This window comes from Accipiter gentilis, chromosome 23, assembly GCF_929443795.1.
Source record: "Accipiter gentilis chromosome 23, bAccGen1.1, whole genome shotgun sequence".
In the NCBI taxonomy this organism is placed as follows: domain Eukaryota; kingdom Metazoa; phylum Chordata; class Aves; order Accipitriformes; family Accipitridae; genus Astur; species Astur gentilis.
In genome coordinates this window covers 14,544,539-14,563,756 of record NC_064902.1, presented here as the reverse complement: position 1 = coordinate 14,563,756, position 19,218 = coordinate 14,544,539, and the positions used below count along the sequence as shown (strand labels likewise).

At 38.3% G+C, this 19,218-nt stretch overlaps 1 protein-coding gene across 1 annotated transcript in view; it reads right to left on the bottom strand.

Annotated features, from left to right (window-relative positions):
* Positions 1-19,218, bottom strand: part of PRKAR2A (protein kinase cAMP-dependent type II regulatory subunit alpha) — a 66,316-nt gene that overhangs the window by 3,933 nt on the left and 43,165 nt on the right. Inside the window, exons 3-8 of the mRNA XM_049826480.1 lie at positions 17,856-17,908; positions 16,129-16,212; positions 12,396-12,502; positions 6,845-6,998; positions 3,561-3,662; positions 1,642-1,716 (exon numbers count right to left, since the gene is read on the bottom strand). Coding sequence (XP_049682437.1) covers positions 1,642-1,716; positions 3,561-3,662; positions 6,845-6,998; positions 12,396-12,502; positions 16,129-16,212; positions 17,856-17,908 — 575 coding nt within the window. The remainder of the gene's footprint in view (positions 1-1,641; positions 1,717-3,560; positions 3,663-6,844; positions 6,999-12,395; positions 12,503-16,128; positions 16,213-17,855; positions 17,909-19,218) is intronic.

The window sequence follows — 19,218 nt, the reverse complement described above, 5'->3', positions numbered from 1 at the left end:
AGAAGAAGATGATGCAAGATTTAAGCATGGAGTTACAGAATAAGTTAGTCCCTTAGCTAAGCTTCCTGGGGATGGTCATAAACCATCCAGCGCAAAGTTTTTCATTCACTGTTGCCATCTATCACAACATGAACTAATACACTCAGCACACTTCTGAAAGTAAGTACTGAAAGAGTACTTATTTAAAAGAATTAAAACAGTGGGAGACATCCTCATAACACCAGCAGGCACTAACAATTTAAGTGCTTTAAAGTATACTGCCCTTAACTGAAGGGTCAAATTCCAGAAAGATCATTACAATGTAGAATTATCCATGAGAGAAAAGGGGCTTACGGTATTGGTGCAACTGCTGTAATGTAAAAGCTATCACATCTTTTCCAAGCACAAAATTTCATCATCTTTAGCAGTGTATTACCATCACCCAGACCTATCCAGACTATTAATCCTCCTTTTAAGGGTAATTACATCCTTGTCCTTAATTCAGTTATTACAAAAGATTAAAACCAACTGCATAATTGGATCACTGATTGCGTGGATTCCCAGTTCTGAGACTGATTTATAAGCTTTGGTTTTGCCGAGTTCAGTTTTCTCAGGGTCTTAAGCACAAGATTTTCAACTTATAAAATTGAGGGTATTTTTGGAGAGAAGTAATTTGGCGGGTTTTGCTTATCAGCAAACTAAGGTTTCCTGCATCCAGTTATCTGACATTCAAGGTAATTAAGATTAATTATTCAAGACTTTATCAAGGAGTCATATTCTGTTTATAAAACAAGACAGTGGTTGTGATCAAAAGCCTGCAATTTCAGGTAAGCCAGGGACTTTCCTGCATTAACTTTTATTTGAACTAGAGCACTTCTGCAACAAACAAAGCAACCCCAAGCTAAAGTTGATGCAAAATTCCAGTGTTTCATCAGTAACAGTGTTCCAAAAAGTTACTTGTGTCACAGCCAAAAAAATCCCACAGCTTCGGCTTGAGTTTGTCCAGCTTCATGTTCCACCACTCTGGCCTTGATCTATTACAGCAGACAAAACATACACCAACAACCAAAGGCTGTCAATTGAAGCCAGACTACTCCACCATTGAAATACTCTTAAGAGCGTCAGAAAAAACAGTGGTTTTAATTAACTCTGATAGTTTCTTAGAATAGTTAACTGAGTTGGGTCCAACTAGTGAATATTCACAATTACTTCATTTACTTTCATCCAAATCAATCATACTCCTGTTGAATTTTTTTGGTTTTGTTGTTTAGTCAGACCTAGGAATTAGAGATGCCTTTACTACATGGTTGTGACTCCTTGTTTAACCTGGTCATAGGTGCCTATGAAAAGTCTAGCTGGGGGCTTTCACGGAAAATTGCATAGACAGACATTTAATTTCAGCTTCTTAAGGCATACAGCTCTTGAAACCTTGCAAAAACCATTTATAAAAATCAAATGGATGAGAGAGGAAAAAACTCAGAAGCAAAAGTAATAAATTTGTAGCAAAAAGATATACTGGCCATTCCCCAAACATTCAAGAAGTGGTTAAATAAACTAGAAGTATTAAAAGAATAAGTGCTGAGTTGGTCCAAGTAATAGGATTCTATAAGTCAATTCAGAATAGGAAAAAAGCAGCAGAGAAAGGAGAATGACAACAAGTACCTGAGAAATGATACGTTCCCCATTTTGATACACTTTCTCCCCTATAACATCCACTATCTTCATTCGCTCTGATGCCTGGAACAAAGAGGAAAATTAAACATATTCATCTAATATAGTATATCTCTGGTAAACTTTGTAGCCTTGAAATGAAGAGGCATTCCCCAGACACACAAACAACAGTAGCTGGGTACTGAAAAATACAGCCCCTATAATGACATTGTCATACTGCACCACAGCTTTCAAGACTACCATAATCAATAGGGAAAGAAAATTGCCTAGTGTCCCATCCGTGTACTTTTCTTACCCCCAAAGTTAACAAATAACTGATTTGGTTAGTTTAGAACAAAGAAAAAAAAAATATCACTTCCTCTAAGATTCAGTTGAAATTTGAAGAAAACACTCAGAAAAATGTCATAAACTTCCTAAGAACAAACTTCAATGAGAAACACCAGCAACACATTTTCAAAATATTTTAATCACCACATACTTGAATATGTAGGGGTTTTGTGTCCCAGAACTCATTCTTAAGAGTGGAGAGACGAAGTGGTATGAAAAGGATACCAGCGTAAGCAGGCACCACAACAGGATGCCCAGCAGCAAGGGCAGCAAAGAGGTACTAATCTGACATGCAATGAAGCATGCCTGAGTCTTCATGAACAGGAAGGAAGAAAGAACAGTTAAATTTATCTCCAATGTTTCCCACTGCCCATCTAGAAGACCGCAAAACAGTTTTATTGCTTCAGAGCAGTGTAAAAAACATATTAAAGAAAGGAAGAAAATCCTACAGTTAAAATTAGTTTCTCCACAGATGATTCAGTTGTAATCCATTCATTCCACGAATGCACCTTAATCTAGCCCATGTTTGAGAAACTTAATTCTGATCCACGCATGATTCAACTGCAGTGTACCATGCAGAAAGCCAACCAGTGCTAATGAGTTATTTTTCTATATCTTTAAATATTTATGAGTCATTTTTGTGCTCAAGTCACACTGATGGAACTAGTTTAAGCTACACAGCGAGGGAGAAGGTGGTGTGCAATTTTACCCCTTCCACAGCTACCAGTGTATGTCCAAAATAATATGTATTAGAGGCTGCTATTCATACCTAATGATACTTTGCAATTTTATAATCTTCTCTCAAAGGGATTAAAAGCTCTTCTCAAATACTAAAGATTAATGCTGAAAAAAATACTCTTATGATGCGAAAACAAAGAAAAGCTAAGTTATGGTGCAAAGCAAAAGACAGACACATACTAATTACAAAATAGTTTGGTATGGCTCCAAAAGCCCTCTGAAGATACAGGCGGAATCAATAGCTTAGAAGTGACAATTTACACATTGTTCCTGAAGTCATGCACCACACACATCAGCATGACATCTGTCATTTTGTTCCTAAGTAGCAGTGCTTCCCTTTAGCCTATTCTTAGTTCACCTCCTACATACCTGTTAAGGTGAAAGCAAGACCTACTAAGGCCCACATCTTTGGCTCAAATTTAAAAACATTCATGGCTGATAAAATTTAAAAACATTCATGGCCAAATATCCCAGTGATTGTATCATTACTTCAATATCACACCCTCAAAGGAAACCACAAACCTGAGTTCCAATTTGCACTTTCATACCTGTTCTCTGACCTATTTATAGATGTTTTTTGTTTTGTGGGGTTTTTGTGATTTTTTTTTAAATCTTTACACAGACTGAGATAAAAATCAGCAAATCATTTACCGTGCATAAAAGATATGAAAAAAAGCGTACAACTTCAACAATGCAAATTAAGTTGTACAGTAAACGTGATTCCAAAGTAGCTCTTCAAATTTTGTTCTAACCAAAAATGACACAGACATCTGATATAACAGAAACGCTGACTGCGGAGCTAATGCTAATACAAGAATTTGATGCAGATGTTTGAGAGGCTTTACCTCCAAGGATTTAAGAAGGGGCACAGACTCAATAAATAATTCATATGTCTTCCTCTTCTTTGCATTGTTTTTCAATATAATTCTTCTGAATGTCACTCGATCCTGCAAGAAACAGCACAGAGAAATACATTATTCCTCTTCACTAAAATGCTTCCTGTTTAAAGAACTGACAAACATGAACTAGTATTTGCAACAAACACTGGGTTTGAGAAGCCAGCTGTTAAAGCTATACCAATATCCATCGCAGTGGTGATCATAACAGAGCACTTGTTGCAATAACAAATTGAAAAACAGGGAGCTGCAAGACTGGTCCTTTTCAGATAAGCATTTAAGAATTGTTTTTAGTCTATCTTGTTTTTCAGGGTTGAGTTTTTGGGTTTTGTTTGGCTGTTTGTTAATATATCTTTCATATGCTTACACACACAATAAAGAAATTACGCTCTTGCTGAAGCCCCTAGAATTTGAATTTCCAACACTTATTTGTTAAGGCAACTGCAGGACTAAGTCTGAATTGGATTCTTCTCTACTTGAGTCAGGGATTTCAAAAGTAAGTTGAATATTTATACTAGTCTCAAATAGATCAGGAACAGAATATCAAACAGCAACAGGCTGTTTCACTCCTCCACCTCCTAGGATCCAAGAGCCAGCTTTTTGCAATGACTGTTTCCGAATTGCTAGCTGTCCACATGTACCATAAGCACCTTCCTGATGGAAAAACTATTTGGATTGTTTTTGAAGCCCAAATATTGGGCAAGATTCCCGCCCAGCCCCTGCCACCCCTCTTGCTCTGATCTTTTCCCCAGGCAGCAGCTAGTGCTGTGCAGGCTCTGTGGCCACTGGGAGGCACTACGTGCCCGAGTGAAGGCAAGCTCACCCAGTTAACCACATCTCCTGCCTCGGTACCTGCAAGGCAGACATATTTGAGGGTTTATTGTCAGCGATCTTAACGAAATGCTTTGTATTTCCACACAGAAAAGGCAGGGCTCCACTACTGGCAAACACCGATGAGAAAGGCCACAAGAGAGCTGAAACTAAACAGCACGTCCAGGCTAAGGGGAAGGGCACTTACCCACCAGGTATTTTTGTTAGTGTTTGCATGACAATAATGCCCACGGTCCCTGTTGGGATCAGCACTAAATTATGAACAGAGCACAAGTTGCAGAGTTTACCTTACACAACATGAGGCCATAAGTGTAAAAAGCAAAACCAAAAAGTCAGAGGAAAGGAGTGGAAATTTGGTTAGGAGAATGGTATCAAAAACCCCAAAACTTTTAAGTTTACATATATACCACAATTTGCAGAAACATCCGAAGCCCTGAGAGCCACTCATCTGGATCTCATTCTCTGAAAACATCAACTGATACCTTAGCAGTGATATTTCGAGGTGAAGAAGTATTGTCAAGTAAGTGAACAATTTTATGGGATTCAGGCTGCAAATACTTGTAACTTGAAACGATGACTGATACAGGTGTCACTACTAGAATATAAAAGTTGAAGGAGGTGAAAGATGAAGGGAGAAATGGTATTACTCCAAAGGAGAACAAGAGATGGTAAAGCACGAGGGATTGCTTTATCTTTAGGTTTTTTTAAATAGATTCTTCAGTTGTATAAGTCTCTTCAAATGTACATGTTTGGAAAAGCAAAAAGGTGCAGAAACTGCCAGGGGAATTGCAGAAGCATAAAAAATTCAGAATTCATTTGTTTGAGAGTATCAATGACAGAGGAGAAGCAGCAGTATTTGAACAAAAAAGGCAGGGCAGTAAAGGAAGCGTGTGATCGTGAGGTTTTCCCCAGACATGTTCTGTAGCAAAGGCTGAGGACATTTCTCTGCTCCAGAAGAGACCCATGTTTGATAACTGCTTTGTGCCTGAGCCTTCCAGGCTTTTTTGTTGGCCTAAGTCTGCAGTGCAGCAGGAGTAATCCACATTTCCTAAGTGGCAGATAACCCATGAGCTTTAGCAATGACTTCTGTGGACTAATAAAAATATGTTTACATTACATCAGGCACAAAATAGTACAATAAAACATGGCAACAACAGAAAACTAGAAGAAATAATGGACGTTTTAGGCAGGAAAATGCAGCCTTAGTTAATAAAATATCCACAGGACAGATGACTAGCAAGAGGTCCCCCTTCAACGACACTTTGCTAATTAAGTGAATGTAATCACAGAAAAAACAAACCCAAATTTAACCCAACTTGTGCAGTTCATTTCAGAGGCAAACTAGGCAAACTGGAACAAAGAATCACCTTCTCATTTTCTTCCTTTTATGAATGAGCTCAGTTTGTAGGTAGCTGCTTCATTCTGTCTTGTTCAAGAAATTAGATTCTGACACTACTCCCTGGTTGATTTACCAAAATCTTTTCTTTCAGCTCACAAAGAAAAGGGATGTCAGAAATCAGTTCTCTCAGCATGCGCAGAGATTGCATAAGCACGCTATGTGTAGCTGCTTATCAGTCCTACAATCACGGTCACAACACATGGTCAACCCCCAGCGTTAGTTGCCGAGGAGCCCAGTGCACACAGAAAGCATACAACACTTCTGGCTTCAAAGGCTTCGTTGATCACACAATCAGGTTATTATGTGAGCCCTCACAGATGAGTAAGAGAGCACTGTGAAAATAACCCTATCCAAACAGTACAAAGAAAAGAACTAACACAGGAAACTAATGTCTACAGCTTCACATTCAACACTGCTGGGCTAGAGACAAAGCAACACCATCATTTACCTTGGTATCTCATAGGTCATGCTGACCTGAGAACCTCTTCCAGGGTAACACAAAGGGACCAGAAACATCATGACAGTTTATTTTGAAGGAAAACAAATCTTTGGGCAGTTTTCCTAGCTCTTCAAATTACTGACATCCTCAAGAAGATATTTAACACCTTCCCATTCCTCTTAAAGCAGACAAAATAGTAGGAAGGTGAGTTGAAAATAAAGAATGTCATTTAGATATTGTTTCTCCCTCCCATAAAATACGTGCATTAATGCCTCCACTGTCCTCTGCAGGATGAACACAGAACCAGGGTTTTTTTTCCCCTAACAAAAGCCACAATTACAGCAAATGCAAGATAATAAAGGGACAGATAAAACTAGTGATGTAGTTTTTACAGAAAAGTTGTTCTAGAAAGGTAGCCAAAAAGATTTGCACAATGGATCTCTTATGCCAGGAGGTGAGATAACAGATCACGATAAAACAGCTATTGGCGCAAGGAGCCATACCAAGAGAAGCACTGCAAGTCAGTGTTTAAAATAATATGCAAGAGCAACTTCCTTTCCTTACCAGTCCCCAAAGGGCTCCTTCTGTTGTGGCAACAATGGTGGCAGCTCTAGGAGTGTTGTACATCAATGCCAGTTCCCCAAAACTGCCATGATTATCATAGCGGCCCACACAGCGTGACTGGTTGTCTTTTGCTACAATAATATCATACAATCCCCTGGAAAACAATGGAATAGACACTTTTTATTAGACAACATTCCAGTACAAATCATAAAAACAGCTTTTTGCTGCTATACAAATAGTCCTCCTACTGCTGGGTGAGACGGAACGTGCTTCATCAACCTTTCCAATTGCCTGATACTAAGCTGCTTCTACACTATTTTCACAATAATTCTCTCTTAAAGCATTTCACTCCTGATAGATCTGGGGAAGATCTACTTGGTTTCCTCTGCACAGTATTTTCACATTGCTATTGTAAATGTTCTGGCCAGTATGATAGGTAGTTTCATCGTCTTTAACAGTATTTGTCTTTTCACAGCATGTGTTATCCAGTGAGGCCTCTTTAGAGTGACTTGGATCCATCTATACCCATTTTCTCAGTTGACAGCATTGCTGCAGTACCTTTGGGATACACTCAGTCCAACTGCTCACCTGCTCCTACAGTTTTGCCTCAACTCCAGCTTAAGGGTATGTCTATATCATAACCCCAAGATCCAATTGTAGCTTGTAGCTGCATATGCACATGCTAGATTCAAACTATCCAGCTCTTGTATGGACAACAGTGATGCCATAAAAGCACAAAGATTACAGAAAGGGCCTTTCTTTACATACCTAAGACACTAAGTGAGTTTTGCAGTGCAAACTCACTAGACTTACTATGAGCAGCACATAGTGATCTTCAAGCTGTAGGATTTAAAGCTAGTTCAGGAATGTTATACATGCCACATCTTCACACTTTAGCACAGATGTCTAGAGGCAACCATTTCTCACCTGGTATTTGTCTAATAGCTCCCTTATGACCAAAAGTTTTATTGCTCAGTTCAACTTCATACCATGCTGGAACTCCAAGCATGCTGACAGCTGAACCAACCAATTTTATCACCACTTTCATGGAGGTGTGGCTACTGAAGAACACAGGTTACAGCACGCAATGTTCGAACTTTGAAGAGCATCCATTCGACTCCCACAAAGCTCTGTGTGCTGAGGTGACACTGTAGGATGCACAAGCTTAGGAAGCATGGGTAAGTAACTTCCAGCAGTTTTGCAGAACATATAGGTTCCACTCTAGTCACACTGGCTTCAAATTGAAGCGGGCAAGCTAAAAGGTTTTTAATTTCTTTTTTTCCTTTGTTATAGCTCACTTCTAGGAACAGGAAAGCTCTCTAAAACTGCTGACATCTAGCCAGGATCTCTGAACAGATCAAGAGGAAAACGTTCAAATACCAGAAGCCTCCTTGTACTTCTTGTTCATTGGGATCTGTAACCTTTAAAATGGAAAGGCCTCCTCACCCTGTTCTCCAAGAGGCACACTTCCTACATTATAATGAAGTTAAGGGAACAGTATCCCAGAATTTACTAAGAATCAAAAGACTACTCTGATGAAGATGCAAGGTACAAGTCCAGTGAGTCAAAGCTCAAGACACAAATCTGGATCAAACTGCACCATAGCAACTGCATATGAAGAAACAGGCTGTGCACAGAAAGGTAGCCCTTTAAAAGTCAAACAAGTGCCCATAACACGCTCAGAACTGCCTTATGCTTGGGGCTTTAAAAAAATAATTTAAAAATATAGCTTGACTAGGCTTGATTAATTCTTGGCTATGGCACCAGAGATCATTCAGGGACTAGCCACTGGCCTATGAGACTTTACAAAATATATCATGCCTGGGAAAAAAGCAGGCAGGGAACACCTTCCTGTCTTTAAGCAGCTGAATACACACATAATTTTCCCCAGCAGTTTAGATCTTTGTCAGAAGAAATGGTATTATTTCCCAGAACATCATTAGGCATGTAAGGAGAGGGGAGAAGAAAAAAAAAAAAAAAAAAAAAAAAAAGGGAATCATCAGAAATGGCAGTAGGTGAAACTTCTCATGGTAAACAAGTATGGGAACAGACTCATTGGTGAGACCTCCCTAGTATTAACAGCAGAAGGTCTTTCAGCATTGCTGATGGACAGCCCTGGGTTTGTTAGTTGTCTTTGAACACTGCTGCATCTAAAAAAAAGAATGTACTACAGGACAGCTTTACACCAGCTTCATTTGTAGGAGATTCCACAAAGTGGACATTACATGCAAACAAACAAACAATTAAAACACATCAAAGTGAGGAAGCTTTGCACAATGACTTGAGGGTCTACATATTAAGAGCCTTTCAGACCCAGAAAAAAGTTTGGCTACTGGATCAACAGTAGATGGGCCAGCTTCAGACATGTCAGAAGATCCAAGAAATTTAGTCTCTCCTTGTCACCCAGAAAGCTAAAGGAAGAAGCTAGGCATGAAGACCACATACCATCCTTACTGGACACTTTTTACATTCCACCGTTTACTCACACCTAGGAGACAGAGACCCACAGCATGCTGACACAGTAAACTAAGTAAGAATTAGTGCTGATGGAAAGTTTCACTAATTCTTGTAATGTCCAATATGTATTTAATAATTCTCTGAGAAGCACCAGAGGCAACAATCTTCAGGGTTTTTTTGATCTGGAAGAGCCACCTATGAGCATATTAAGGAAATGCAACAACTTCTTCCCATCCCTCAGCCTGAAAGTCACTTACTAGTGCCATTTATGTCCAATTAACTATAGCCATGTAACCTTCAGCCAAGCATTCAGCTGTCTGTGGCTCAAGGACTAAATCGGTGAGGCACCACTGGGTGACCTTGGCTCAGCTTTATTGAGAAAACTGTTGCTGAGCTGTGAGACAGTCTGTGAGCTAAAGCCCTGCAAGAGAAGAAGAATAAAAACACAGACCGAAGTGTAATTGTTGAGATGGTAATCATTAGAAGCTCAAGGACTCAAAAGAAAAATACTGACATTAAAAAAAATATAAAACCCCAAGGAAAAAAAAAGCAGAAAAGCAGAAGAGGGCAACTCAGCAAGATTGTGGATCAGTCTGTTCCAAGAGGCGAGAGAGGCCAAACCTTCCCCTCCTGACTGATGACTGCTCAATCAGCAGAGACTCAATCAGGTGCCTCCTCAGCAGTGATGAGCATACTAATGTTTAGCCATGCAACACATTCGTCCCAGCTCTCCCTTCCATGCAGTAAGCACTAAACAGCTCCCACATCCTCAAGTTGCATCTGCCCTGCCTGCTGTCCCTCTGTGCATGGTAAAAGACACTCAGACAAAAGTAATCTGGTGAGGAAGTATTACAACCAGAAGATTTGGGGGAGGGACGGCGCAGGGGGACGGTGCAGGGAAAGAGGCCTGGGCCAGAAAGCCTATTTTTTTCTATGTAGACAAGATGCTAAAAAGTTACATCTGCAACACAAAGTCACTGTTCATTCAGACAGAAGAAACTAATCCTTGGGGATATTCAGGCATTAATAACTTGACTTAGAGTAACAAGACATGTGTACTGATGCCTTGAAAGAGCCAGAGTCCTCTGAATTTGCACTTCCAGGCAAGTGGAAATATTGTAGCTTGCCATAAGCACCAGCGTCCTGCTATTCTTTCACATGAAAAAACAAGGGGCTGGGAGGTGGAGGAGGACTGGAAAGGGGGAGCAGGAGACAGAAAATTCGTAACTGTAGAATTCCTTCTAATAACTGAATGGCCAACAGAAGAGTTGCAGCTGAGTTGGTGTTTACAGCAAAGGCTGGTATGCTCTATTGCTAGACAACACCAAGTTTAATTTCCCTCACTGTATAGCCTTTCTGTCACATACTTTTGGCAACATATTTATGTTACCAGTGGATTACACCTCGAGATTAAAACGAAACAAAAACTTAAAAACCTGAAATCTTCTAACCCAACTATCTCATGATAGAAAAAAACATTGTGGAATAGCATCACATTTGTAGAAAAGACACCATAAAAACATTTACCTGAATATCAAAGATAAGGTTCCACTTCAGTTCTTTATTTTATGCTAAAACTCACAGCAGGAAGAGCTTTTTAGTAACCAACAGGTTAAGAGCCTTACACAGAAAAAAATTAAAATAGGCTGATGATATCTAACATTTTTGAGAGGCTCCCAAACTGAGTTTAAGTTTCCTCAAGATTAGGAACCGCTGCTCTGCGTACATCTCATCTTTGCAGAGCTGGTGGCTCTGGCTCCCATGAGTTCTGATCTGCAGTACCTTACTCTTATCTGGGACAGCCTGATCTCCCCAGTGAACATGGCAAGAGAAGGAACTTGTCCTATCTAGTCAAAGACATGGGATGGGTCTGCGGCAGAGCAGTTCAGGAAGATAACTGAGCGTAGAAATGCAGCACTGGTTTAGGCTAATGCTATGGTATGGTAGAGGACAGGGGAATGGGCGTATGGTCAGAATATATTTGAGGTAGCCTTTGAGTTCTGTAACTCCACTGATCAGAAAGGGGAATGTCCTTAAAATGAATAATTCCTAACCTAGAAATTCTTTTGCAAATTCCTTAAACACAGAATGAATGACAATTTAAAAGGCAACATGTTGTCTCGAAGAACTGCTTTGAAAGCATTTAATACAATATTAATGGTGCCATTATTTCAGTGATAATAAAGATACCAGTGCATCAAAAAAGTAGTTTACTAAGATTGTGTTCTAACAGACATTTATAATCTGCTCAGTAATATTCTGTTTAGTACTACAGTTCTACAGGAGGAAATAAATCCGTGTCCTTAATTGTTCTTCAAATACAGTGATTAAAAGTGACATTAGCCAAAATTTCTTCCAAAAGGGTAAAAATACTCAAAATGTGCATGTACACACATATCTATTATATGCCTGTTGCACATATATATATGATCCACAAATTATCATGTGAATTTGCTTGATGCAAGAAATTGCAAAACGGCACCTCAAACTCCGCAAATGCAAATCACATGACCAACAGAAGCAAAATAAGCACAAGTCTCTCTGAAGTCAGTGATCAAAACTAACTGGACAAAGTGCAGGTTGTTCCATGGTAGCCACTACCATGGATTTTTATTTCCTGTATGCTCCTTCCCTGAAATAATCTCCTTCCCTTATGGTATGGTTTCTTTTGCTGCTTTTCCCCCTCCTTTCTTCAGAAAAAACACATCCTAGTCTAGAAACAGCATGTAATATGGCTGGTTTTAAGGTGTGCATATGCTGATGAGCACAAAAGCTAAACTGAACAAAGCATAGGCAAGCTCATGCTGCGTTCTTTCCCTTAGAGAAAGTAGTATTTGTCTTTTCACACAGTCAAACAGAATGTGTTAAAACCCAGCAGATTTGAAATGTCCACCTCTGTAAAATTTGATTGCCCCTGGGCAAATGATCCAAAAGTCAATGGGGGCCTAAAGGAGAAAATGGAAAGATGAAAGGAAGAGGCAAGGACTGTAAAAAATAAGTTTCCTTCAGAAACTATCCTGCAGTAAGCATTCCATGCCATTTCTAAGAAACTGAAAGGAAACATATACTACATTTCAAAGACACAGCTGCTTACCGCTCAATGACATAGAAGTTGTCTCCATCATCACCTTGGTCAATCACATGTTCCTGAGGTTTCACTTTCCTCTCAAACATGGCATCAAGGACCTGAGACAGCTGCTCCTACAAAACAAGCAGGAGGGGGGAAAAGAAAAAAAATTTTAAAAATCAAAAAAACTCTTGGAAAATATACCTTAGCATTATTGCTGGACAAGGGTGAGTTCATTTGACTTGATCTGGATAGCGAACTGCAACACACATTGCATTATTTTTACTGTATGCAAATACAAGTAATACTGATATTAAATGTGGATTTCCACTAGCACCTTACTTGATTCCAGCTTATTAATATAAGTTCAATAATGCAAACACAGATACTTCCATTACAGAACAGCTATTATCTCAAATTTATGTCCAAATGGCTTAACTTATGCATATCATTTTAGTGCCTAACTCCTCACATAGAGCAAGCTCTCACTTGGTACAATCTGACACAGTTTCACTGCAATGGATACATAACAATTACAACAACAGCACATATATTTCATTAAATGTATGCATGTCTAGAAACTGCACCACGATTTATTAGTAATTTATTTGTATTGTCATCATCTAAGAGCCCCCATCATGATCAGGACTATACTGAACAAGACTCTGCACAGAGTTATTTCCCTAGATCATCTGTGTCTTAGAGAACCTGCAATTCCAGCACAAGACGAGACCAGGTAGGTACAGATGGGGAGCACATACAGAAAATGAGATAATGCTGGCCTGCACAGCAAACTCAAGCTAGGTTTCCCTCATGAGTCATGACTAAACTTTTTTTAGGCAGCACAGCCAGGGAAGCAGTGAAAGCCAAGAGAGATGATGCCATATAAATGCCCTGCCTCAATGCTGAACTGCTTTACCATCTCTGTTATTCCAAAGTTCATTAACAATGGACTTTCACTGCATTTTCAATGACCAGATGTTCAAAGTTGAAGATGTAGATCACAGCTGAGTTTCTAAAAATACACTGCATGAACACGCAAACTAGTCTTTATGCTGCTAGACACACTTGAAATACTGCACTCCTCAAGTTGGGAATAATCATTGCAGCATCTGTAGGCACGACTACATTGAAAATATTGCCTATCTTTTCACTAGAATCCTATTTTCTTGTCTTTAAAAACTCTCCTGATATTTAAACTGAACAAACAATCATTGTATGAAAGCCATTTATTTTAACTACATATTTCACAGCATGCATTTAAGTAACAGCTGTCAGAAAACAAGCAATGCAGATTTTAAAAAGCTTATTTTTTAAAATACTGTAACTCAATAATGCTTTATTTGGAAGATAAACAGGCAAAGACTTATTTTAAGTAAATAAAACACTGAGCTCTTTGTCAATAAAAGGACAAGCTTCATCAGATTTCTGAACTGTAAAAAACCCTATTGGTTTAAGTATGGGTACTGAGCATGCTCAGGGGCCTTGCTGGTAAGGATAACAGTCATTGCTCTCACCCAGTACAAAATTCAGTTGTAACTAGGATTCTACAAACTCATAAGACACTGTGGAGCCTACACACAATACATCACACGGAGCTTTTAACAGGAGAGAAGTTATCCATTCCCCAGCACTTTATATTGAAACATAAATCAGGTTTATCATTGGGGATGCTCAAAATCTTAGGGTTAAACTCTGTGACAATCCAAATGGATTTTAGTCTGGAGTTCAACGTGAACCTTGCTAGAAGTGATCCACTGGACACTGGCTCCCTTGTGTTTGATACCAAGTATTACAGCAACTATTCATACAAGTAAAGACATTTAAAAGGGCTGTTGAGCCACTGGGCCTAAATTCAGCACAGTTCACCTAAATGCAACCAGTGGACAAGGGTTGAATTTGGCCAGGACATTTACGTCACACAATCATATTTACTCCTAAAGGAGTTTTATGCACTTTTATTGTTGTTGGGTTTGTTTGCTTGTATTTAACAGTTTTACATGACATTCTTTAGAGGTTAAGAAGCAAAAGAACGTATTTTGAGCCTTAATTTGAAAGTGTTCCTCACAATTATTAAAGGACAATATACACTGAGCAAAAGCAGCAGTCATGCGTTCTGCCTTTCAGTGTGTATTCTACAGCCAACCTTTCCAACCAGTCACATTACACAGAGGGAGTTAAAAAGAAATTATTGGGAGGAGGGGTGAAAGGATGCAAATTCCATACTCCCTTTATACCCATTCCTAGGAAAGCTCTCCCCTTGCTGCTAAGTGCCATTTATCATACTATAACCAATATATGGACTGCAGCCATCTTTTTCAGCCATGTGCTACCTTAAAGCCTGAGTCTTTAACAGTTGCAGTTAAGATCATTTCCATTACTTCTCCACTCAGCTGCTTAGAAAGCTTTTTGCAGGAAGTATTTTTCCAAGCCCACCTTCTCAGCTCAAATTTGTTTTTCAAAGTCATCTTTGGATATAAACTGGTTATTAATTTTTGCTTCTGGGTGATTTTACTGGAAGCTAAAAGATTGGCCTACTCAATTCAAATGGTGATCACATTTTGCACATACTCCTTGAGCTGCTGAATATTCTTAAATATGTTTCATTTTTTACTGTACATAATGAGGTTACTTGCAACAGGAACCTTTAAAATGTCTTAAGTAAATAGGCTTAATAATAGGAATCCCAGAACAGTGAAAGGCCAGTCTTGGAAACAACAGCTTTCAAGTAAACTTTTTGACAGAATGTCAATTCCTCAAGCCTGCTGCATTCAAAAGCTTTCAACAATTATTTTCAGAATGCAGTTCAGTGACTCTTGAAGTTTGTACAGCAACCAAAAACTGGGAGAACTGCCTGGTTTTCAGGGAAAGCTGAGCAGCGTTTCTGAAACCATAAGCTATCACATCCATCCTTTCATATCTTAGACAAAGTTCAATGATTCAAAACAGGAAGCTGCTGGTGTTAGAGCTTTCATTCTTCCTCAACCTGTAGTAGAGATGTCAGTTCTGTTTTCATGGAAACAGCAGACCAGAGATGAGATGCATTTATCCTATGGCCTCTCAGAGGCTGGATTAGAGGATCTCCAGAGGTTTGTTCCTGAACTATCCTATGATCCTCGTCAAAAAAATTCATACCAATTAAGATTACTAAGTGCAAGCAATGGAGGCTCTCATCATTAAAACTCAGTGCTGAGGCAATGAGTAGTTAATAACCAACTTCAGCAATAAAAATAATACAAGTAAAAACAGGAACAACCTAAAAACATTACTTTACATTCATTTACAGAAAATTTACTGACATATGGGCATTTGAGAAAAACGTGCAGCAATCTGACAGCATGCAAATGTGGATAGTGTTCCAATATCACAATTGTGTAAGTAATTTCCTTTTTACATTGCCCATAAAATTATGAACTGTTTCCTAGGAAAAATGAAATCAGGTGCAATGGTACCCCCAACAGCAAACATTGAAAGACAAGCAAAAGAATTTTAAAAACCCCCAAACTTTTCTCTAACAGAAAAAAAAATTTGAATTTGCAGGTAGAGGGATCTGATAATCATAGTAACTGACAATTTGACATGTTTGTCTATATTGTTCATTGACTGTTGATCTCCAAACAAATGTCCCAATCCAGCCTGCATATAATTAATAAATCATGAACTATCACAATGCAAACAAATGTCTGGACTATTAGGTAATGCTGTTACCTGTACCTACAAACCATCAACTCCAGCTAAGAGTTGCTTAGAATCATATTACCTGATCTAGGTTTTTGAAGAGTAGGATATCTTTACATGCCTCCTGCAGTCTGCATCGCTGTTCATCAGTTTTTGGATGAACTACCTATAAAACAAAGTAAAACAAAACTGTCATGACAAAGAAATATGATTACAGACTGAACCTTCACTTCAGAGTGAAAAAACAGAACACAATTTAAGAGTGTCAAAGTATATAGTTCTTTTTTGTTGTTTGCATAAATAACATTTATATCTAAACATAGAATGCAAGACAGAATGAGAGAGACATAACAATTAATTATGCTGACAATTAACACATGCAAAATAACAGTCAAGAAAGACAAGAAAGAAGAGGATGCCTTTTCCTTTCCCTTCTAACCCAGCCACAAATACAGTCAAGGCTTGACTGGAACAGAGGAAAAAGTCAACAGTTTTCTTTCTAAACTCTGGCTGCATTAGTCCCAATATACTTACTGTTCGCATACAAGTAGTTTATAAGATTTATGATACATACGTATCTCAGCCCATCTAATAACAGAAGTTATCTAAGCAGCAGGGGTTTTGGGGGTTGTTTGGGGTTTGGTGTCCCGTCCCGTCCCCGTCCCCCCCCCCCCAACAAAATTACTTAAATAAAAGCTTTGTTGTTTGAGAGATATTTTTTTTGTTATTTCTTTCCTGTTATAAACATCTTGTCAGGTTAAAGGAACCAACACTTACTGTGTCATAAAAACATTTATATATGTGCTTGTTGGGGGCTAATTATGAAAACATATATAAAAATATTAATTACCCCACATTCACCAGGTTAATTACATTTCTGGAATAACAAGGATTCCAAAAAACAGTTACATTAGTAGGCATTTATAAAAATTCATTGTCCAAAGTTAAGCAGATCTCAGACCCTTGTTTTAAAAGCAAATTTAATATTGAATCAACAGTCAGGAAGATTAAGACATGTGATGGAATAAATGTATCCAGGTTTACAAACATTTGGATGATAAGACACAATCATAGTATTTTTTTCTTTTTTATAGCATCTTATTTATGAAGTATCTTCTTTTTTTAAGAGAAATTAAATTAGACTTAGATTTTCATTGCAGAAGTGTAAGCATCCTTGAGATGGAATCTAGAAAAGGAACACCAGAAATCCAGAGGGAAAACATTGACCCTCACCAGCTAGGCTACGGAATTTGCTCACATAAAAGCATCTCTAAAGAAATACAATTACCGTATCTGAACTTGCAATTCCTAGAAAATCCCAGCTTTCAAAACCAATAGAAAAACAGGTGGCCACAGTCTCAAAATACTTCAACAAAGTATTTCTCCTACCCAGGCAGAACTGCTTTGACCAGAAAGACAGTAAAAAGCATGTGAGGAATTTTAAGCGCCCATGAAGAAACAGCTGTGGTAAAGCTTAACTAATTCTTCACAATAGCATCGATGCTCTAGGAATTGCCTCAACAAGCCTTTAAGATAATTAAGGAAGGAAAATATCCAAAATTTTAAAGATGGTAGACTTAAGCACAGCTCTCAAGTCCTTTGAAGTAAAATGATATTAAAGCTATAGTGACAAAAAGTGCATGAGACAAAGTGGCCCTAAATTTCAGAGCAATGTCACTTTGTCAATGTCAGCATACCACACAGCCTCTCAGAACAAAATGCACAAGTGGTAGGGAAAATGTGAAGTACAGACATCTGCCTGTCAAACTGTAGAGAGAACTATGCATGATGCAATTCACTCATTCTTACCCTTTGTTCTGTATCTTCTTCCTCTTCATCTGGATTGAAAGCTTCAGCACAAACTTGGAAGAAAGAGAGGAAATTAGTAAAAAGAAGCAGTTACATGAGAACATCAAACAAATCAAGTTTAAATTCCTTTCTTCTGTATTTTATTTTCCTACAGGAAAAACAAAATCACTTTTGTTTTTATGTCATTATAGTGTCAGAGGCTTAAATCCTATCTATTCTCTGAGAAGGCACAGCATGGCTGTTCTCAAACTCTCACATAAAAAGTCTGTAATTTACAACAGAATATAATCTGCCTAGCAAGTAGTCCAAAGCACGCACACAGATTTCCTTTCAATTCTTATCAAAGCTTAAAAATCTACATTCAGATTCATTTATATGTTCCCAAAAATGCAGGGGGAAAATTCTGCAGCTACATTGCTTTGTTCTTTGCAGTGCAATGTATCCAGCAAAACATACCAAAAAAAAAAAAAGAGAACAAGAAGGTACATGGCACTCACTCCACCTCAAGTCAGATTTGCAAGTGAGTATCTGTATTTTGGGGTTTTTTCGATACAGAGAAATCACGTTTATACAGAAATTAACCTGGGAAATGAACCATCAGCTTAACCATAGTATATTCTATGACAAGAAAATGTTTAGTCTCCTCCCCTATATGCTCCTATATCTTACTAGATTTGATTCAAATGAATGTCAGGTTGCAATATAAAACCAACTTTAAAAAATACACAAAGAAATTTTTTTAAAAGAAGGATAACAACATTTGTGGAAACCATACACTGTAGTGCATAGGAACAAGGTTCTGTGAAACATGTCAGTATAACTACAGGATCAATTGTAAAAGAGGCAATGATAATGGTGAGCTTCTAAAATTTCAAAGCATTTTTGTTCGGTTTCAATATTTCAGAAAAGTCTTATCTTCACTTATCTTAACAGTTACGCTGTTACACAATTTTACAGTATTAAACACAGACACCTTTAGCTGCTAAAAGCCTACAGCTCTAGCTCAGACTTTCTTCTTAATTTGTGGACATTTGCAGTTCTTACATGTCAAAGTGAACTCTGCATTCTAACTAGTTGTACAGATAGAGAAAGTGAGAGTCAGTCCTGTTTTCATCTAGTTCTGCTCTTACTTCAATAAGGGTGGTCTTATTTCTGAGGCTATACACTACTTGCAGAATTTTACAAGGAAACACAGACAAGCATTTTTCTTTGTACTTTTATCCAGCATCCTGACAATACTGAAGACTTGGCAGAATGCCCAGAAGCTCACTGCAGTGACATCTAACCATTGAATGGACTTAGGATAAATAAAAATAAGCAGATTTAAAAAAAAAAATCTAGAAGGCCTAGTATTCAGCAACTT